This window comes from Battus philenor, unplaced genomic scaffold, assembly GCF_028537555.1.
Source record: "Battus philenor isolate CCGP_79_NKW_IND1 unplaced genomic scaffold, ilBatPhil1.0.hap1 SCAF_29, whole genome shotgun sequence".
Lineage (NCBI taxonomy): Eukaryota > Metazoa > Arthropoda > Insecta > Lepidoptera > Papilionidae > Battus > Battus philenor.
In genome coordinates this window covers 1,049,407-1,071,955 of record NW_027181692.1, presented here as the reverse complement: position 1 = coordinate 1,071,955, position 22,549 = coordinate 1,049,407, and the positions used below count along the sequence as shown (strand labels likewise).

Below are 22,549 nucleotides of genomic sequence, written 5' to 3'. Positions count from 1 at the left end.
CCAGATGGCGTGTGCGTAACGCAGTTTGTGTGTGTAGGTTGCCGGAGGAACCTGGCGGCGCGGTGTGCGTGCTAGCCAGCGAGCTGGCAGGCGTGCTCCGTCGCTCGGAGACCCACGAGTGGGCGGCCGGCGCTTGCCGTGCCATAGCTCGCCACGTGGCACTCGTCATGTCCCTGTCGGCTGCCGAGCCGTTCGTGGCTCCCGTCGATCTTCAGCAGTATCCGAGCTATGCTCGCCTCGTGCCCTACCCCGTGGATCTGTCCACCATCCGCGCTCGCTTTGAAAACCTGGTAAGTTCACAACAGAAGTATTGATACAATGTCGATTATAAAGTATTTATATACATACAGTACCAGGAGATAAATATTGCACATCGACTTTTGGAAAGAGACAATCAGCTAATTTCGTATAGCTTTATCTCTGTCGCACAAAAAACAAACAGTCCGGTATCTATTAAGAGCTGTTAAAACAAGTATCATTTGCTTCTTTTGATAATTATTAATTTATTTTTATTACAATGTCTCGTTTTAACAATAGGTATAATAGTGTTTATTATGTGCAGTTGTAATTTTTCTAAATAATTAAATGCGTAAACATAATGTGAACATGTTTTTTTTATTTCATTTTACCCCAACCTAACTGTACTACCTAGAAAAATTGTTGTTTTTTATACAAAGAACAAAATTAATCATCAAAATAAGCAAATGATACTTGTTTTGTATCAGCTCCTAATAGATACCGGACTATTTTTATTTAGTGCGACAGAGATAATGCTCTACGAAGACAAAATTAGTCGATTATCTCTTTCCAAAAGTCGATGTGCAGTATTTATCGCCGGGTACTTTACCTTCTCGATATATCGTTTTAAAGTATCGATTTTTTCGATAAATATCGATATGATTAATTGTTGTATTAAGTATTATGAATGAAGATATATATATATATAGTGATGTTTTGATGCGTCCGTGTGTTTGTTCGCAGTACTATCGGCGTGCGGCTGCTGCTCAGTTCGACGTGAGGTGTCTGGCCAGCAACGCGGAGCGCTTTAATGAACCACACTCGCCCATCGTGCGGCAGGCGCGTCTCGTCACCGACCTGCTGCTGTACATCATCAGGTGAGCGCGCGACCACGACACGCCCACTTCATGACGTCATACTCATCAATCAAAGTTTATTAGAGTTGACATATAAAAATATCTTTACTAGAGTAGATATATATACTTGCACTTTTCAATCGTTATTTTAATATAAATAATAAGCTATCATCAGCTCAGTGATGATCTGCTTGTAACACCAGACCAGTATCACACACCAGAAACTAAACAGATGCTCTTTGAAATTAAATTAAACGCAACCAAATTCCATAAATTGATCAAATAAAAACCCTTGAATGCTATAATAAGATTTCTTTAATAATATACATTTATTTTAGATTTAAAACTAAGGGAAGATCTTAGTTACACTCAGACCCATGAAGGGTTTGTTAACCTTTTAAAAAATATTGAGTTTTTATTTCTTGTATTTATTAGTTTATTCATTATGTATAAAATGTTACTCTTAAAAGATTTAAGAATTGTATAAAACCTTCATTTATATATATATATATATATACACACACACACACACACACATATATATATATATATATATACATATATATACATATATATACATATATATATACATACTATGAACTATGTAGTGTGGTAGTTGCTTACGAGGGACCTAGTAAAAAATTATCAAGATCGCCCAGAGAGTAATGGAGAGCTATGTTCGAAGCTTATCTGATGGAGGAAATCTATAGAAGAACCAAGATCACTCACGTAGCTCTAAATCAGTTCAGAGTTCCCCAAACTTTTTTGTGTCGTAGACCCCTTGCCATGTTTTTCCGTGTTGGGTAAACCCCCTACTTACCTGATATTGATTTCCTGTAAATTTCTAACTGTAGTGAAGTTTAGTGTATAAAATATTTTCGTACCACTTTCCTTTTCAAGATTCAGGAAACGAATAAACGTATTTGTCCCACATTCGTATTTATAGAGTGACGAATTGAACAAGTCAGTGCAAGGTAGCGAAGCTCTGAGACTCTCAGGTTTTTACAAGTTCAAAATGTATTGCGAACACAAAGCGAATACCAACATCCTACAACTTACACAATTTTATGAACATAAATAATAATTTTTTTACTTCATAGGTACTTTTATAAATAATGTAAATGTTTTGATATTATAAGATAGTATGATGTAAGTAAATAGGTACTATCAGTGTATGTGTTGAGATCCACTATCATGGACCCCCATTTTCATTTTATGGACCTTCAAATTTTTTTTCGCTGACGTAGACCCCTTGCAGGTTGTCATAGACGCCTAGGGGTCGATATAGACCACTTTGGGAATCACTGGTCTAAAGAAATGTTCGTCTGAAATTGCAATAGGCAGCGCACATCGCTCGTGCTTGGGGTGTTAAGAGCGAGAGGTTCTAAAGCAACCACGTCTACCAAAGTCGCGGGAAGTCTCCTAATGAAAGAAGCAGCAGTTTCAGCAGTTCTCTTACCTTGATTGCAGCAACTGGCGCAACGTGGACGTGGTGGCCAAGTATCACGAGCTGGCGGCCGCCTACCAGTCGTCGGACGACGAGCCGCTCGCCGCCACGCTGCACAAGGTTGGACCGACGTTGTATTTACAGATCGACCAGCCCCATCGCCTGGTGTGGACGCTTGAAATAATCCTTCACGATGTTCCTCCATCTGTAACCCCACCTGTGAAAGACTTGCACAAATACACTACAGCCTTGTCTCTTAGAAGGACAACTCTGGTCATCTCCTCCTGAGTAAATGTCCCTCGGAACTTACTTCCGGGCTTCTGAACTTAATACTAGCGTGAACTCATACATTCAGGCCTTTCTCTGCATATTGCAGTGGATCTGGTCTAGGAGCGTAATTAATCTCACAGTTCCAAAGCCGTCGTATCAGCGATGCGACCCCGATGTGATAGTAGGGGGAGGCGTACATTCCAATATCACTGCGGAAGGTCTTGAGTTCACTTCAAGCAGTAGTCTCTTACCACCCTTGGATCTAGAGCCAAGCTTGTAACCTGTTCATTGCAGTAGTAACCTAAGTTACGGTCAAGTGTTGGTTGGTATAAGCTTGCCCCCACAACCCTCGGTTGTTTGGCTGCAGTGTGCGGGTGTGATGTTGCAGAAGCGGGGCGGTGCCGCGCGGTGGACGAGCGCGTGCCTCTCTCTGCTCAACGAGCTGACCGCGTCGGCGGACGCCGAGCCCTTCCGACAGCCAGTGTCGCCGGCGTTGGCGCCGCGTGAGTACACACACCATAAATGGCATACACTACTCAATCCACGGACACTACTCGCTCCACACACACTGTTCATTCCACACAAAGTACTCACTCCCTACATATTACACACTCCATACACACCACTCACTTTTCACACACTACTCTCTACATATACTACTCACTCCACACACACACTACTCATTCCACACACACTACACTCATTCCACACACACCACTCACTTTTTGCATACTACTCTACACATACTACACATGCTCCACACACACTACACATTCCACACACACTACTCAATCCACACACATTACTCACTCCACACACACTACTCATTCCACACACACCACTGACTTCTCGCACAAAACTCACTCTACACATGCTACACACTCCACACACATTCCACACACTACACATTCCACACACTACTCAATCCACACACATTACACACTCCACATACACTACTCACTCTACACATTCCACACAAACTACTCACTCCACACACACTACACATTCCACACACACTGTTCACTCCACGCACACTGCAAATTCCACACACATTGCTCACTCCACGTACACTATAAATTCCATACACACTCCAAATTCCACGCATATTGTTCACTTCACACGGTATTTACTCCACGCAGGTACTTACTCACACTATATGAATATAATTGATGTTTCATGAAAGAGCGTGTGGACCAACGACATAGTCAAGGTCGGTGGTCGACATGATAATAACGGTGATGACGATGTGCGTTCGTGTCGGTGGTGGCGTTGCAGAGTACGAGCGCGTGGTGGCGCGGCCCATGGACCTGGGCACGGTGCGCGCGCGGCTGACCAGCGGTTCTTACTCCCGGCCGGAGCAGTTCGCGGCTGACGTGCGGCTGGTGTTCGGCAACAGTCGGCTCTACAACACCAACAAGCGCAGCCGGATTTACTCCATGACGGTGCGGCTCTCCTCGCTCTTCGAGGCGCTGTGGGCACGCGTGGGCGGCGGCCTGGGGCGCACTCGGCGTGCAACGGCAGGCCCGGCCCCACGCGCTTCTCGCCGGCGCCGCGACCGCACAGGTATAGCACTGCACTTGATTGGGAAGCGGACGAACGCTATGATATCTATGATACCCTTGTAGAATTCAAAGGACATTCTAGAAGCTTGCTAAAGTTTCTTCCGTCACTTCTCCCAGCGTTATTGAAAAGTCCTGATAGTATTGGCCAGGCAATAGTAACCGACTTGGTTCAGCCAAACGGGTGTCCTTGTGTCGGAACACTGAACAGGTTTTATCAACGAGTCACAGCCCAAAACGAGGTTCCTACGGAGGCATTTAGACCTGGTGACTATATGGAACCTCCGCTGAAGCGATGGTAACAGTGCAACCGCACACATGAACATAATTATTTATTTTATTTTATTCGGAAAACAAACAGTGTCTTATAACTACAAATAAAAACCTAAATAAAAACTATACACCAATTACATGTTTTCGCACATTGATACACAAACATAAAAAACGCAGAAAGTAAAAAACAATAAAAAATACATCATTGCCTTTAAGTTGAGTGAATACACTAAAGTTAATATGCAGCTATCACTTTTATTTATTATTTATATTTGAGTTATAACACTTGATGTTTCGGTACGGTTGCAGAAGGCTGGAGAGCGGCGGTGGGGACTGCGAGTGCTGTAGGTTCAGCTGGGGGGCGCGAGGCTGCTGCGAGCTCTGGTAACGGGGTGGCGCGCAGCAGCAGCTCGGAGTCGGAGCCGCTGGCGGCCACGTCACGTCGCGTGCACGCGGCCCGCGCGCGCTCACCCTCGCACAGCGACAGCGACGCGCCGCTGCACACCAACGGCAAGGGTTAGTAACACCTGCCTCCTGATACAGCATAGGCACGCCTCCAACTAGACTGAACTGGACACATGGTTGAGGTGGGGAAGTCACTGTATCCGTGCCGCTGGATTATCTATCTGTTAATTAATTTCTTTTTCTTCTTCTGTTTCTTTCTGAGGCAAGTGTGATCAAAATCAGTTAGATGTTTTTATTTATTATTGTGTTATACATACGAGGGTGAATCAAAAAATTCTTGGAATCAATATTAAAAAATGCAAAGATTTAAATAATAGTATTTTATTTTTCTACATAATCTCCCTCCAATGCAATGCATTTAGAATAACGCGTTTCTAACTTCCTTATTCCTTGTGAAAAAAAATTATTTTCTTGACTCTCGAAAAAGTCCTCTACGGCAGCTATAACCGCGTCATTATCGTGAAATTTTGTTCCACGAATTTCCTCTTTTAATTTTGGAAATAAGTGAAAATCACTTGGGGCTAAGTCCGTAGAATATGGTGGGTGGTCAAGGAGATTGAAGCCAGCACAGCGGATTGTGTTGAGCGCAACTTCCGATCGATGAGCAGTTTTCCACGACGTTTTTCTTTAATCGCTTCACGCACTTTCGGGATTAAATTTGCATAATAGGGTCCAGTAATCGTCTGGCCTTTTGGCATGTAATCAATAAAAAGGATTCCTTCACTATCCCAGAACACAGAGGCCATAACATTGCCAGCGGTAGGAGCAATTCGAAATTTCTTAATGGATGGAGAGGATGGTCGTTTCCAAGACATCCTTTGTCTTTTAGTTTCAGGATCAAAATGGTGGACCCACGTTTCATCCATTTTTTTCAAACTGAGATATTTTATCACCGCACGTAACTCACTTTTATCCATAATTTTGACTTTTTAGCAACTCGTTGCACAAAAAAATTTATTACATGCGAACGAACTGACAAAAACAAGTGACAGTCTGCATAAATATAGTGTGATAGACACTCTTTAATTTGAATATCGAACTTGATCCAAAAAGGTTTCATATATATGCACTTCTAAGAACTTTTTGATTCACCCTCGTATTTACAATATGTATTATACCTTATTTATTATAAATGTATATGTTATATACATATGTATGTATTTTTTGTACACGTAAACTACCTATCATTATTACTTTTACCGTTTCCATACTATGGTTGTCTGTAAGAGAATGTCTCGTGTGATAAGACCGCCCATTGTACTTTTTCACTCTAAGGCGCGTGAACACAGTCCACATACAAAGACGTCTTCCTCAAAGGCGATTTGGTGCAAAGCGCCACCTAGCGTCAGTTGTGTAATTCCGTTTATGTTCGACAGGCAAAGGCGTGGGCAAGAAGAGCAGAGCGGGCGGCGCGGAGTCGAGCAGCACGAGGGCAGTGCCGTCGCATCCCACTGGTGGGCATTAACATATTCACTTATTTATTCCACATGCCGCGAGATGGCGTTGTATGAAGAACATTCACGCGTAGTGGTGTGTGTTTGCAAGTGCAAACGTCAAGCATTTATATTGGTGCCCCCCTTCACCCCCTCCTCCCATCTCATCGCTCACGTTCATTAGTCGCCGGGTTGTACCATGTGCAATAGGATACTTATTTAAACCAGTACCTGACTCGAATTCGAGTGCCGGTCTGGCGTAAAAATCAGGGAGGAGTCAATAGCCTTCCTGATAAGCGGAATAGATAAAAACTCATTCATAGCCCTCTGCAAAACAATTGCAAAATGTGCCATTGAAAGGAACAAAACGCAAACACAATAAATATATAGATAATAGATAAAAAAAGGATAAAATAGAACCAAAGTGATACATAAAACTGTGATAGTAAATAATTATAGGATAAGTAATAATAACGTAAAATAAAAAGGTACAATAAATAAAAATGTAAAATGAAAAATGTAATAACAAAAGAGGAAAGAATGAAAGATAGATAATAGACCGAAAGAGACAATAAAGTACGAAAGAAGAGAAAGAAAATAAAAAACTATGTGAAAAAATAAATTGCAAATAAAGTCCCTGTCCCACCATAAATAGGGGTACGAGAGGCCCCCAATAGCGGGGGTCATAAAAAAAACCTGTACCTGACTTTGCTGCAGTTCGGTCCGCAAAAAGAGATTCGTATCCGCTAACAGATATTGCAATGATCAACCCCGGCTGTGGCACTCGCGAGTTCTCCACAGAGAAGAACGAATACGGCTGAACTCTTAACTAGGTTCAGCGTCTAAGGTGGTGATACATCGTCCTGGCAGCACCACAAGGTTACAGGAGTAGTGTGAACAACTCGTACCCTGGGACAGGCTGTCCAGAACAGCACAGATGGTCTTCCATCAGAGTCGCTGAAGGTATAGGAAGTTTAGGGTACCCAGCTTCAACACCATTTTCCGTGGGTTTTTTGTAACATCGAAGCAGAAACGAAGGGATCTGCAGGAAGACCAAGGTTCTAGACCATGGATGCACAGTCCGCGGCCTGTCGATCGAGTACTGGTGGCCCGCTGATAGCAAAAATAATACTGTCGTACATTCGAAAATTTTTGAATTCTATTCCAGAATAAAACTAAAAAAAAAAATTAATTACCTATACTTCTGGCGGCCGGCCCGCCATCAGTTCATGATTTTCCCGAGTGGCCCCTAGTCTTAATAAGTCTGTGCAACCATGCTCTAGACTTATCTGGAAGAATTGCTCGTTTAAAGTGCAACCAAACATGGTGCCCAATAGGTTTCTCCTCTCCTAAGTGAGACAGTCGGCATGGTTAAAATGGCGATTGATGGAGGCCTTACAGTGGGCGCCAATAGCTTTATATAACCATAAAGTAAATTATTATTATTATTCAAGAGACAAACGTGGTCGGTGCGGCGGAGGTCATGGCGAACGGCGCGCTGTCAGACACGGGGTCAGGTCGCGGGTCAGGGCGCGGGTCGGAGCGCTCGCACATCGAGGTACTAGAAGAAGAGCTTGCCGATGACGAGGTGGAACTCACATATGAGCCTGCGCACACGCATGTATGTACACCTACACCGGGAGAGTGTACAACTTGAAGGGGTTGCAGTTAACAGGTTCCGTATGTTTCAGAGGGCGCGGAGGAAACGACGGCGCGCGAGAACCTCCGACAGCAGCGCCAGTCTGAAGCACCGCCGCCGCCGCCCACACAAGCGGTTCGTCACTCTCTCTCTCTTAATAACTCACTCTGTTGATTTCGTTAAAGTTCATTTTCAGGTATTACCAATTTAACAATAATTAAGTAGGAAATAGGTCATTGAGCAAAAGTTCACTTGGTTTTTGATTCTCTTCTGGCTTGTTCCTGCGCTTCCTTGTTCTTTGCTTCTCTTACTTCTTTATTTTGCCGCTATATACATTTTGGGTAGTACAACTAGTGGGTGTGTGAACCAGCATAGGTGTGCGTGTAGGTACTGTGCGAGTGAGACAGCACTAGAGATTAATGTTTAACGTGCGATTGAGCGATATACTCGTACATAATTTATTTTCTGTCGTACCAGATGTCGACCGGTCGACGAGAGCTTTTGTGAGAATAAATATTAATATGCTTGTCTTCCCAACAACTGAGTCTCTGACTCTGTGTTTGACACTAATCGGTGTAACATAATTCCTGAAGATGCCCCGTGGAGGGGTGAAACACGTGTGTTGAGTGGTTTAACGGTGGCGGTTGTGTGATTCGCATTGTTTGCCGCATGCGCATTTGTCAGCGGGCTGGCGGGCGGTGCACTTTGTTGCACGACTACCACTGCATGTGCGGAAGTGGCTAAATATTGGTCCTTTTCTTGCTGATCACAAGTATTTGATATTTTTTATCAGCTTTTCAACCATAGAATGTCCACAGCTGGACTTGCAAATTTCGATCGATGATAATTATTTACAAATAAAATATATGTGTAAAAGTTCATTTGTTATTTATACTTAGAATGATATTTTAAATATCGTGAAATAAAAAATACATAATTTATAAGACATGTTTACTATATTGCTACCGAAACCGCTGTACCGCGCCATATATTTGTTCGAGACGGGGGCCTTTTCTCCTCGGTTCCCACCTGGTCGCACATTACAATGGCTCTGTACAGCGGTGTTGATATTGTTTTGATATGTTCAGAATGCAATTTCATTGTATTTATGTGCGCGTGTCTGTGTGTCGCGACAGTGTGCGGGAGCGGTTTACTTCTGCGTCTGGTTCGTCATCGTCGGGTTCGTCTTCGGGCAGCTCGTGTGCGTCGGGCGCGTCTGGTCGGCGTTACGAGTCGGACCGCTCCTACCGGCCGCGATACTCCACCGACGACGACGCGCCGCTGCTGCTTTACAGGTATTGTGCCCGCTGTGCCTATCGTGCCCACTGTGCCTATCTTGCCCACTGTGCCCATCGTGTTCACTGTACCTATCGTGTCCACTGTGCCAATCGTGCCCACTGTGCTCATCGTGCCCACTGTGCTTATCTTGCCCACTGTGCCTACCTTGCCCACTGTGCCTATTATGCCCACTGTGCCTATCTTGCCCACGGTACCTATCTTGCCCACTGTGCCCACTGTGCCTATTATGCCCATCATGCCAATTGTGCATATCATGCCCACTGTGCCTACTGTGCCTATCGTGCCCACTGTGCCTATCGTGTCCACTGTGCCTATCTTGCACACGGTGCCCACTGTGCCTGTCGTGCCCACTGTGCCTGTCGTGCCCACGGTGCCTGTCGTGCCCACTGTGCATATCGTGGCCACTGCCTATCGTGCCCACTGTGCCTATCTGGCCCCCTGTGCCTATCTTGCCCACTGTGCCTATCGTGTCCACTGTGATCATCGTGCCCACTGTGCCCATCGACTGGATAGTCGGATAGGATGTAAAGATGGTAACATTCTGTTACGTCTATCCGTTGAATTTTATACATCATACTACGCCATCAATCTCCTTTCAATATTCGATTACCTTTGTATAATCAAAATATTTTTCTTTCAAAGCCTTTTCCTATCGTAAATGTTTTGTATGAAGCCTTCTCAATGATAATTCACGACAATTGCGTCTGTTGGCAGGCGGCGGCGGGAGGGCGACGAGGCGGCAGGTTCTTCGAGTCGTGGACACGCGCGGGTGAGTAACTTGAACAAAATTGAGGATATCTTGCTTCAACTATAGTTGCTGACAAGCACGAGTAGCACATTATCATAATTTTTAATACATTTGCATGTAAGATTGTAAAATATGTTGGTGATCTATAATAAATAGAATAATATTGAAACCAAACGATGCGGGAAACTTCATACGAGCTGTTTAGGACACATGAACTGAATAGAACTAAACGAATATGAAGTAATTGTTGATACGAAATGAGATGACTAAATTTCTTGGAATAATATATTCATTTCTCGAAGGCTACATACAGTACGCGGGGATAAATATTGCGCATCGACCTTTGGAAAGAGACAATCGGATAATTTCAGCTTTGTATAGCACTATCTCTGTCCCACACTACTTATGTGACGTTTTGTCGGTCGTTGTATTTCGAAATTAGCCGATTGTCTCTTTCCAAAGATCGATGTGCAATACCTATCCACAGGTACTATATAACTATATTAAAAACGAACACACTATTATTTGGCTTTTTATTTCTGTGTGCCTTTCGGCAAAGGCGGATGCCTTTTCGTCCATTTGTAATCCTGGTTCTTTGGCCATCTCCGCTCCATGTTATTAAGATTTTAGTTCATTTTCAAGGTCCTCTCTTTTTGTGCCCATTATAGTAATAGATAGAAATAGTTAACATACAATGTATATGTGTGTGTGGTAAACAGAGCGTATCGCTGCGCACGCGCCGCAGCCCTCGGAGATACAACGAGGATAGCGAGGAGGATTCGATCGCGGCCATCAGCAAGCGGCTGCCGCATCACCACCAGCTGCAGCACCGTCAGCACCAGCTCGCGAGACGCCGGCAGCGGCACGCCACGCAGGTTATCACGAGACTGAACCAGATCATAACATCAGTAGTCTAGTGCAAAAGACTAAATTTACTAGCAATTTTCTAAGTATCATAGAAAAAGCCATAGGAGTTTCTTTAGAACAAATTTACACCGATGAGAAACAATACAGACTAATATAATTATTCATTGTATTTAGTGATAAATTGTTTTACTAATGTATAGATTTTTATCACTGTATCGTCTATATATAGTGTACTATATCACTTGTTCCTTACAAGGAAAAACAAGTCAATGACATAAACCAGGGCTACTCAAACTGTCGCAAAATTTTGAGGTAGCAATAGATTTTAATGTCAAATAAATATATACATATATACACCTATATAATATATACACACCTGCACACAAAGGTAAAAATGCGCACACACATATGCTGTAATGTGAACAGAAACTGAATTTCTAACAATCGCTTATATGGTGTGAAATGTACTTGTATACTCAACGCCAATATATATATAAATATTTATATGAGTATGAAATTACTTCCATAGGTTTAAGACAAATTAAATCCTAATATCGTTATATTCCAATAATATTTGATTAATACTTACCATTTAAAGGCTTGAATATATTTGAGCGAATTAAGGCAGGCAAAATCGTCTTTTATTTATTTAATTTAGTATTCTTAATTGTACATTCTAGAATACATTTAGTTTCATAATGATAAACAAAACAGTGCTATGGGCTCTTATCACACGAGGCAATCTCTTACAGACAACCATAGTACGGAAACAGTAGAAGTATAAATAATGGTACAAGACATACATATATACATTTTGATTAAAAATAGAGCATATAATTTTTGTAACCAACTAAATTCAATATTACAATATTTTACGCAAGTTTTAATTTCACATTTTTGAATGTTTCAAAAGGATTTAAAAACTATAGGTTTTCATATGTACATATAATATTTTTACCTAATAAATAAATCGTTAAAAATTATTAATTAAATTTTCTCTTGTATTTATATCGGGTTGCCAAAAAATTGGAAATTATACATGGAATTTATAAATGAAAAAAAGTTTAAGAAGCCCTGACATTAACAATAAAAAGTATCGAGTGTTGTGCCTTGAAGTACACTCATCTTTTCGTTTACAGGGTGCGAGCAGCAGCGCACCACACACCAGCGACCACAACTACTTCAATGGGCACGCCCACGCGCACTCGCACGAGCCCCACGCTGCGCACAACGGCCACGGCGAGCCGGGCGCGTCGGGTGCGTCCGGAGGGTCCGGTGGTAGCGGCGGCTCAGGCGGGCCCGTGTCGATCTCATCGCGAGGCCGCGTTCGAAAGCTGACGGCTAAGGCGCGCGGGCTGCTGCGCAACTGAACAGCGCCCCGCCAGCTCTTCAGCTGGAGCCCACTCCGCTGAGCTGGCGGTCGAACAACCTATGTATATGTGTGTGTCCGCGAATGTGTCCACCCAGATCAAGCCGGGTTCAGAACTAGTGTGTGTTTATATGTGTGTCTGCAACAGTGTTCACCTGGAACGAGCCAGTATCAGAAGAGTGATCATCGGTTATGTCCACCAATGTACACCACAGGATTCTGAAAAAAACTGCAGAAGTAAGATTCATTGAGTTGTGATTTACAAAGTACTATATACATATATAACTTTACATAGGTGCCAACGGAAAGCTTGTCGGTTCATCATTGATTGAAGAACTTGCTTAAACACCAAGTCCCATCATGCCCCAGTACAGTATTGACAAGTTGTCATTTGCAAAGACGTCTATATATCATTCACCTTCTTTCCGCTAATATGTCCCTCAACAATCCTTGCGAGTGGAATATCCCAAATTCCGTTGTTCAGCTGACATCTACTTGGCAAAACAAATATTTTTAACAAATTTCAAGTCTTCAAGTCTTTTAACTCCAGAGATATTGTAATATGTCAGTACATAGGTGGAAATCTTTAATATAAATATATAGATATACAATGGCATCCACAGAGACTCCCTTCCACTAGCCTTTCCAATAGCTTACCCTTGTGTACAACACATGATTCGGCACAAATGACTGCGAAAAGATAGCAAGAATGCTTTACAAAGGATCCTGTAAAACAGGGGGGCAAAGTCTTCAGGAACGGTGTCAGTTATGTGTATTCATTGTGATAGTTGTCAAGAAGTAATCCATCTGTCATATGGAAGCATAGTTTCGAAGTTCATAAGCATTGGTCGCTACACAACCACAGACCGAATTGATCAAGGATTTCTTAATATTATCTGTATACCTATGATTTGTTATCTGTGACCGTTTTAGGTTATTATTTAATGTTTGTAGGAATAATTTGTATTACATTCCGTACCTAATTTGCTCGCACTAGAATCTTAAAATTTCACCAATTTCTCAATGATCAGAATTTAAATTTGTTTCCATAACTTAAACTAACTTGATGGAATTTGTACTGGCACATTATTAGCTTATTGAAGTACGATTGAAAAAAACATTTTAGAATGACCACTAATAAAAACAATCCAATTGCGTGCTTGAATTAGAGACTATATATCGGCTAGCACAGCATAGAACATGTATCAACAAGGTGGACTGATGACCTTTAGGTAGTTGGAAGAAGCTAGATGTAGGCTACATATCTATGGGAGAGATCTATGTCCAATAATATACATATGGCTGAAGTAATGGTGATTGTGATTACTTAAAAAGTGTAATAAGTATATTGTATGACAGGTCACTATGTCAATCTTAGCGGTATTTAATGGAATCAAGTGTTACCTTGCGGAAGTCCATCCTAAGTAAGAAAAGGACCAATATTTAGCTACTTCCGCACATACAGTGGTAGTCATGCAACAAAGTGCACCATCCGCCAGCCTGCTGATAAATGCATATGCGGCATACAATGCGAATTACACAACTGCCACCGTTAAATCACTCAACACGGCAGTTAACTCCTGAAGATGCCCCATGGAGAGGTAAAACAAGTGTTGAGTACATCACTGCATGTGCGGAAGTAGCTAAATATTGGTCCTTTTCTTACTTAATCTAAGGGATAGACCAATGCCCTGCAGTGAAAATAAGATATAGTAGTGATACTATATGTTCTAAAAAAAATTTAACAGACAATCTTGAAAACATGTAAGTGCATGAATTGAGTTTTCGGTCTGCACACTAAAAATTGGATGTGATGTTAAATGCACTAGGCTCGGTGAATCATGAGTATTTGTATAAATGCGTCTAAAACAGATGATGGTTGTTTGTGATGTGAATGATCTCGTATTTTTTGTCTTTTGGTGATTAATTTACTCATTAAAAGCCAAAGATAGATAAAAGAATATTTACCTGACCCAAAAGTCTAGATCATGGCAAGAACAGGACATCCACCTGGACATGATTGTTGAAAGGCACTGGACTGGTCGCTTCAAAATTTAAATCTTAAGCGAAGACTGTATATTGGTGAATGTCCTTTGGTTTGAAATATTGTATTTGGATATGTTGCATATGTGATTTGGTTCTTACTCGCACGTCATGCAGATGGCGCTCCAGTCAATGGCTGATACAAATATGTGATAAAGATTACCTTTTGTAAAAATTATTCAGTATCAACGGATAAGGTTATATAGTTTTGTTACTGCAGACAGTTCGGTACTTATCGAAGGCATTTACATAATGCCACTGTACATTGACTATATTGTATATGTGGAAGTGAAGTAGCTTAAGTTATCGACCTAACGTGTTCGTGTAAACGTTGTGTATAAGCGATTGTGTATATTTTGTATATAGAGGTGTGTCGCAGTTATGTTCAAACCAAAAGGATTAAATCGAATATTTTGTAGTCCTACTTGTGTTTAATTTATACCTTTTACATAACTGAAGCAGTTAAAAAAGGACTAATTTTGTACTATAGTATTTATATGAAGTTAATTTTGTACTATAGTATTTATTTGAATAACTTGTTAAAGAGTCTCACCTTCAAAGAAGATATGCTTCGAGGACAGAACCCACGATTGCACCATCAGCAGTCACTTCACAGCCCCAAAGTGACAGCCTGGAGCGGCTTTATCCACTTATAGAATATAGGATCAAATTGATGAAGTCTAACTATAACTGACTGGTGTTTCTTATTGGAAAATGTTGAAAGATTATTTTATGACATTATTCAAAGAACATCCTTAGTTCGCATACGTGGTTTTAACAAGATTCTGTCACAAACGTCTAAATTAACTGTGGCGCTTCTTCGTGATTTATTCGTTGAAAAAATTATAAGTCGTGGTGGTGACAGCCCTTGGCCACCCTTGAGAGATAAAATAAAAGACAAAGTGAATAAATTAATGCTAAAAAAGTCCCTATCCCACAGTAAATAGGGGTACGAGAGGCTCCCAATAGCGGGGGCTATAAAAAAAAACCCTTGGCCACCCTGGATCTGCCACCCATGGAGTTTTTGTTGGGGTATCTGAATGGTAAATTCAACGCGACGAATCCAGTGACCTTCGCAGCTCTTAAGAACATATTGTTTGCGGGGTTAGTGCCATCCCACCATCACTTCTATAGCGAGTCGCATGAAATACCAAGATCCTAGAGTGTGTCCGACGTGATGGTTACATTTAGATAATATAATTTTTGAGAAATAAAATCAGGATATTTTTTTTTAAATTTTAATGTTAATAGATGTTTAATTTGGTTTAATTTAGATTTTGTAAATTTGAATTTGAAATTTGAATTCTACCGCCGAGAACCTTATATACATGATACACTTAATATAATTAAGCGTTTGTCCACGAGTAAGCAAATTTATCATCACTAAACATATATTGGAAGAGTATTTAGGTCAAATCTGAGGTAAATATAACCAGTAACAATTTTAAGTTATAAATAAACTATATAATTGATTAGTATTTTAATACCAACTTAAATTAGAACTTTTTAATAAATTTTTTTTGTAAAATATAAAGAATAATCTTTTATGGTTTAAAATGATTAACTATTCACACTTATTGTACATTCATCCGGTTGAACAAGAACTGAACGCGTCGCTATTACTTTAAATATGGCAACATTATTTTACAAAGTGACATTAGCTACTGTCAGATGACTTTTAATTAAAAATATTTTAGACTGTGGTCGCAACTGTCAGGCTAGCTGTCAGTAGGCGGTCAAACACGTCATGTAGTTGCGAAATCATTCGCAGTAGTAAATAAACTTATTATTGCAAGGACGGGTTGATTTTTATCAATTTCCGGCACCGAGATCGCTGCTGAGCGTTAACATTATATTTTTTTATCAACACAGTGTGAACTTTGTGCTACATATATCGCAGATTCAACGGTTTTATATAAAATGGATCAGGGTAATGAAAGTGCACAAACGACAATGTTTAACCCTCTATCGTACGGTAAGTGCAACGAAACTATTTATTTAAGCAGCTCCTAGTTTTAATTTGTTATTAAAAGAGCTTTGAATAAATGTCATTCAATCGCAATGGAATTATCTAGATATTTAGAAGGTTTGGCGGCCATCAAGCCATGGGATCGTCTATAAACCCGGCATTGTGTTTTATATTGCTTTATAGATAGCACAGAGGTTTGTTTGAACTGTGAGAATGTTCAAATATGTCATACCTTTTTACGATATTAGTAGTAGTTAGGAAAAAGTTTCTAAAACTGTGTGGTACTTCGAGTGTGTAATAAATTTGAAATTATGTCAGTGATGTCAGATTTCATGACATCACGATTTTTGAAAATAAGATTTACTCTATTTTTATTACAAATAAATATAAAGGCATTATTTATGTTTTTGTTACAGCGCGTTATTGGGGGCCTGTTGCCCTGTTTTTTTTTTTGGAATAACAATGATTTTCTCATTGTGTGGCCTCTCAAAACAAATTTTAAAATTTAAATTGGCCCTTTAATTAAAAAGGTTGCTCACCCCTGCTCTAAAATCATCACAAGTTTGTATGCAATGATGAATGAAAAGCAATTGATCGCAAGATTGCACAATAAGATGTTATTCAGTGATTATTGAAAAAAATAAATGTTTTTTTTACTTAAAGAATCTGTATGAATTTTTTGGAAATTGTGAAATAATACACTTTAGTTATTATTTTTTATAATAATAACTATTTTCACTGCATACAAATGTACCAGACTTACTTGTTACTGTTTACTGAAATGAAAATATTATTTGTAAGTCTTTGTTTGAAGTTGATCTGCCAGCGCACTCCTGGTAAGTGTGATTGAAGTTCTGCTTGTATAAAAGGAAATCTCTGCATCATTGCAGTGTTGCAACTGCTGGCGAGTTACGGATGGCCGCTGGTAGGTGTGGGCGCGGTGCTTCTTTACCTGGTGCACAAGCTGCGGCCACACTACCAGCGCTGGCGTCAGGACCTGGAGGACGCTGAATACCACAAAGGTATGTGTGTAATTTTATTTTATGTTGCTATATATGTATTAGCATAATTTTATTTCACATTATTTATTTAATTAGATTTATGTCCCAGTACACTTCAATAGATAAGTTTATATCTAAATATAGTTCCTTATTTTATAATTATACATCAAAATTATATATATGTTCATATATCATCAGGGGATACCCACTGCAAGGCAATTGCCTCCCCCCAAAGATCATGTGAAGACCGATGTTATGCTGCATGTATTCCACCTTGACTACATCATCAGTCCAACAAGAGGGGGATTTACCCATGCAGCGTCTATAGGTTCATGGTCAGCTCCATTCACTGCCACTTCAGAAAAGCAATTCCTTGAGCTATGCCAGTGACAGGTTTTTCTGTATATATCATTTCTGATTCAAACTGGCAATGAAACTCTGCAGACAAATATGTAATGTATATACATAAGTAAATATATATATTTATATATATATATATATATTAAAATTTTCATCATATGATAACATTAGTTTAGTGTCGACAAAGGTTCTCAAACTTATATAGACCACCATCCTAAAGGCTTTAATGCCTGTTTTACAAAATTATTATTTTTTTTTTGATAATAATGACTTATTTTAGACTGCTAGACAAAAGGTGTTACTATATAAATAGACATGTTCCACAATGTTATCCATATGAATTTGCACCCGCTAGACCCTCCATGTAAGGTTCCAGCATCACTTGAATCCGCTGGTGCCTTCATATAAGGCTCCAGCATCACTTGAATCCGCTGGTGCCTTCATGTAAGGCTCCAACAGCATTTGGACCTGCTAGTGCAGTGTTTCCCAACATGGGACGTACGCCCCACAGGGGGGCAATAAGATAGTTGAAGGGAGAAATTGGAAAATTGACCAAGATAACTCTTCTTAAATCCCATGCTAGATATCAGAAACATTTTTATATAAAGGAAAATCTTATTTGGTAATTTAAAGTTTAATATAAAATGTGCTATGGCATGGCTGTTTGATGAAATCGAAATGTAACTAAATGAACGAAATACTGTTACCCTCCCCATCCAAATATTTAGCCAAGTGTGACTTTGGCGCCGTAAATAATATATTAATTAAAAAAAGAAATTGTTTGGACATCACATGATGCAGTGTTTTAAGATTAAAACTCACTAAGGTGAAGCCAAATTTTAAAATCTTTACGTACTGAGGATTAGCAATAGGCATCGCATTATATATAATAAAAAAAAATATCTAAATTTTTAGATAATTTCCGTTGTAATTTTTTTTACAAAAAATTGTTCTAGTTTACAGTATCATTTTATAAAAGGTATTAATATAAAAGATTGAAAAAATTATTCTTTCAAATTTATAAGGTGGACATGGATCTAAAAATTGCTAATGTGAGGAATAATAGCTAAGAAAAGGTTGGGAAACATTGCACTAGTGCCTCCATGTAACGCTCGGGCGGCCATTATTTTCAAAAAACATTACAAAAGTCCTTGATATCTGATTACAGATCCGGACAAGGCCCTGGCACGCATGCAGGCGATCCAGGCGGCGCGTGAGAAGCAGCAGAAACTCCTGGAGGAGGCATCCGCAAAGGCTTTAGAGGAGCAGCAGGAGGTGAGTTTCTAGTGATCTGAACTGAAGAATGGAATCATGAGAGAAGGCAACTCCTGGGAAAGCGCTGTATATTGATGCTAACAATGTTACAGCCTCATGGTGTTATTACTAACATCTGTAATTGAGAAGGAGAATATGTTATACAATGAACACTCCGATCCAGGCAGTGGTTTATGTGAAAATATATTTAAATGTGTGTTAAATGTCTTGATTGTTCATAGGTGCTCCTCAAAGCATACTCGATAGAATAAATATTTATTTAATTTTTTTTATTAATGGTCAAGCTGCTTTTATATAGAATTATGCGAAACTAGACAAAAAGTTATATAATTCCTAGACTTAACCGAATAAACTATCTGCATATCTATGTAAACATCCAATGTCCCTCCGAAAAAACTCAAGAACGTGAGGGACATAGGATAGTGATTGTGTCAGTTCAGGGTCAGACGGCGAGGAGTCGCTGCTCACCAGAGCACCAGCTCAGACTCAGAGTCCCCAAATTGACTCTTAAGTTAAACAATATAATAATATATATGTTCTTGCATTAACTTTATTAAAAATAATTCTTGGATTTATACAACCTAATTGTCTTGGGTCCGTAATGCGAAATAAAAACGAGTAGAAATATTATTATCATGTGATCAAAAATTTGTAATAAAATATGGAGGAATAAGCTCGAACTATAAATATATAATAATCTATATTTTTAACTCTTGTAATACGTCTTGTACATGTACAGTACCAGGTAAAAAATATTGCACATCGACCTCTGAATAGAGACAGTAGAGACAAGTAGAGCGTTATCTCTGTCGCACGTAATACGACTGACAAAACGCCACACAGGTAGTGTGGGACAGAGATAGTGCTCTATGAAGCCGAAATTAGCCGACTGTCTCTTTCCGAAAGTCGATGTGCAATATTTATTGCCGGGTACTGTAATTTCGTATCACCTATGAAGGAACATGTAATAGAAAAATTATTTATATGTTAACTTCTAATGTAGTTTTAATTTAAATGTATCACTGATTCCTTAAAATCTCTCTTATAATATCGGTAACACTGATAGAAGGCAAACCCATTTTAGTTTTTCACTACACATATCAGATAAATTATCGTTAATTCTTATATAAACCTCTGTGGTTCAACTGGAACCAGCTTATGAAACATTGAGCTATATTATCACCATATCGCGGTGATGAGTGGTGAAATGTTTTTGCCTTACTGGAAAAAACATGGTGTACCATTCTGCCCACAGCGCGAGGAGCGTCGCCGTGCAGAACATGTAGCCAAGCTGCAGCAGCTGCTGAAGGGAGATGGGCAGCGGCTAGGCTCCGGAGACGGTGAGTTAGTTCTCTTTCTGCTCTTTATCTATACACTCTTGGCCGATCATGCAACGCTTTTCTTTCCCATCATCATTTGAACTACGTCCTGTCGTCCTGTATCACCTTCACCATAGATTTCCATTAGGACTTTAAGTAGCTGATCTGTCTACGTCATGTGTGAACGTCTTACGTTGAGTTTGACGATTTGTCAACTCTACTGGAATGCCTTTCTGCACCCGTGGCCTGCCTGCGCCCTCTGCCATTTCGGACGAGCAATCCTTCGGATCTATTTTACATGGCAAGAAAAGGACCAATATTTAGCCACTTCTGCACATGCAGTCGTGCAACAAAGTGCACCGCCCGCCAGCCCGCTGATAAATGCGTATGCGGCAAACGATGCGAATCACACAACCGCCACCGCCAAATTACTCAACACGTGTTTCACCACTCCAAGGGGCATCTTCGGGAGTTATGTTACACCGATTAGTGCCAAACACAGAGTCTATTTTACATATCTAAAAGATCGATCTAAAATGTCGGTGGATAAATAAATGTAACAGACATATATCAGACAAATGGCTAGTTGAATATGCAATGGGTATACCACGCATAATGCATAGAACGTATGGTCACTGTGACCAAGATTTTACAATGGAGGCAACTGATATGCAAGCGTAGAAAGTTTTTACAGAGACAGACGATATTATCAAATTTGTTGGAAGGCTCGACGCAGGCTTCTATACAAAAATAAATAAAAAAAGTAAAGGTCAAAACAGGTCATTAAGTTCCTATATTGGACACTAGATGGAGCTGGTTGTATTGTCTTCAGAGAAAAAGTTCACATCCATCTCAGACTTTTTCGAGAGATCCCTGAGTTCGAAGAAGCTGTAAAAGCCAGAACGGCTGTCGTCCAGCACCAATCGAATGAAGCCTTCATTCTTCATTCTTTACTTTTGTCCTTTACAATATCTTTCATTTTGCTCTTTTATACCTTCTTACTTTCCTCGCCTTTCTTCCATCATTTTCTTACTCTAAGGTGGCTAGGTACATTTTATTTATTTTTAATCTTTAATTTTATTTTTATTTACACTTTTATTTTACTTTCTTAATTCTTTATTACACATTTCTTTTTCTATTTCTTATTATAAGTTTGCAATTTATTTTGTGCAGAGTTTATTAAGTACCTTATTCTATACAGTTTTATTTCTTTGAACCATATCACTCGCCACCCCACGAGCAGAAAATAGGAATGATGGGCGAAGGTTGTCGTCGCCCATCATAACGGCGATGCTCTCTATGTCTATCTTTAGCTTTGTTTCAGTCTCTAGGGCACTGCGCATCCGTGCATGTGCGGGACAGTAGGCCACAAGGCATAGGCCTTATAAAGCCTTGACTAAGTAAACCAGTTCATTTTTTAATCTATCAGCTCGTGGAGTCCCTGACCCAGGTGGCTATATCGAGGCAATAATCAATTACAGCCCAGATTTGTTCTAACTAGCATTATATAAGGTCAAAAATATTTTTGCCCAGAAATGTGGACATAAGTTGAATTGTAGGTTTGTTTATACTGACTCTAAGCCTAGGTAGATTTCCCACTTTTGGGATTTGAAATTATGATCAAAAGTACATGGTATAGTGGGAATCTCTTTAATGTTAGTATGTTAACAGTGAGCAGTGTAGTAGCCCAGCGGTGGACTTACGATCGTATATCGCTGGTTCGGTTCCGTGGATACGATCTTGTATAATTCAATTTCAATTCCTGCGTTAATTATATAGAGATTTCACTGGATGCACAGTAACGCCCTCTACGTTTTATATTACATTGGTATCGACAACCCGTCTGCCGAGCATGGATTATGGTATATATCCCCATGGCTTCAGCGCCATTACGGATTTGGCTTTTAGATTTTTGTGTTTTTTTTCATTAATGGTAGAAACTACGGGTCAAAATATTGGTTCTCGTGTTTCAGACTATCTGCCGCTGAGTGGTGGTGCCTCAACTTCGTCGTACCGTCCGCCCAAGCGGTCAGCGTGCGCGCGCGGCGGTTGCGGACGGTAGCCAACCACCACCAACTTGAACGTCACCACCACCGTCACCAACACGTGTCCGTTCAAT

At 40.1% G+C, this 22,549-nt stretch overlaps 2 protein-coding genes across 2 annotated transcripts in view; both read left to right on the top strand.

Moving 5' to 3' along the window:
- Positions 1 to 14,915, top strand: part of BRWD3 (bromodomain and WD repeat-containing protein) — a 39,531-nt gene extending 24,616 nt beyond the window's left edge. The window contains exons 19-31 of the mRNA XM_068770017.1: positions 38 to 290; positions 982 to 1,115; positions 2,565 to 2,661; positions 3,200 to 3,314; positions 4,087 to 4,374; positions 4,953 to 5,159; positions 6,485 to 6,562; positions 7,996 to 8,162; positions 8,233 to 8,315; positions 9,317 to 9,475; positions 10,194 to 10,248; positions 10,947 to 11,102; positions 12,234 to 14,915. Coding sequence (XP_068626118.1) covers positions 38 to 290; positions 982 to 1,115; positions 2,565 to 2,661; positions 3,200 to 3,314; positions 4,087 to 4,374; positions 4,953 to 5,159; positions 6,485 to 6,562; positions 7,996 to 8,162; positions 8,233 to 8,315; positions 9,317 to 9,475; positions 10,194 to 10,248; positions 10,947 to 11,102; positions 12,234 to 12,464 — 2,023 coding nt within the window. The 3' untranslated portion in view covers positions 12,465 to 14,915. The remainder of the gene's footprint in view (positions 1 to 37; positions 291 to 981; positions 1,116 to 2,564; positions 2,662 to 3,199; positions 3,315 to 4,086; positions 4,375 to 4,952; positions 5,160 to 6,484; positions 6,563 to 7,995; positions 8,163 to 8,232; positions 8,316 to 9,316; positions 9,476 to 10,193; positions 10,249 to 10,946; positions 11,103 to 12,233) is intronic.
- Positions 14,916 to 16,204: 1,289 nt separating this feature from the next.
- On the top strand, positions 16,205 to 22,549 carry LOC137926336 (selenoprotein S-like). Its single transcript, XM_068769940.1, has 5 exons — positions 16,205 to 16,481; positions 17,366 to 17,497; positions 19,005 to 19,111; positions 20,367 to 20,451; positions 22,404 to 22,549. Exons 1-5 carry the CDS (start codon positions 16,427 to 16,429, stop codon positions 22,490 to 22,492), a joined length of 468 nt encoding a protein of 155 aa, XP_068626041.1. The 5' UTR covers positions 16,205 to 16,426; the 3' UTR covers positions 22,493 to 22,549.

What these genes read in the sequence shown, in the direction of transcription:
- LOC137926336 (XM_068769940.1), top strand. Translation starts at nt 16,427, where the DNA reads ATGGATCAGGGTAATGAAAGTGCACAAACGACAATGTTTAACCCTCTA. An exon ending in GTTTAACCCTCTATCGTACG is followed by an intron (nt 16,482 to 17,365) that starts GTAAGTGCAACG and finishes GCATCATTGCAG; the next exon opens with TGTTGCAACTGCTGGCGAGT. An exon ending in CTTTAGAGGAGCAGCAGGAG is followed by an intron (nt 19,112 to 20,366) that starts GTGAGTTTCTAG and finishes TTCTGCCCACAG; the next exon opens with CGCGAGGAGCGTCGCCGTGC.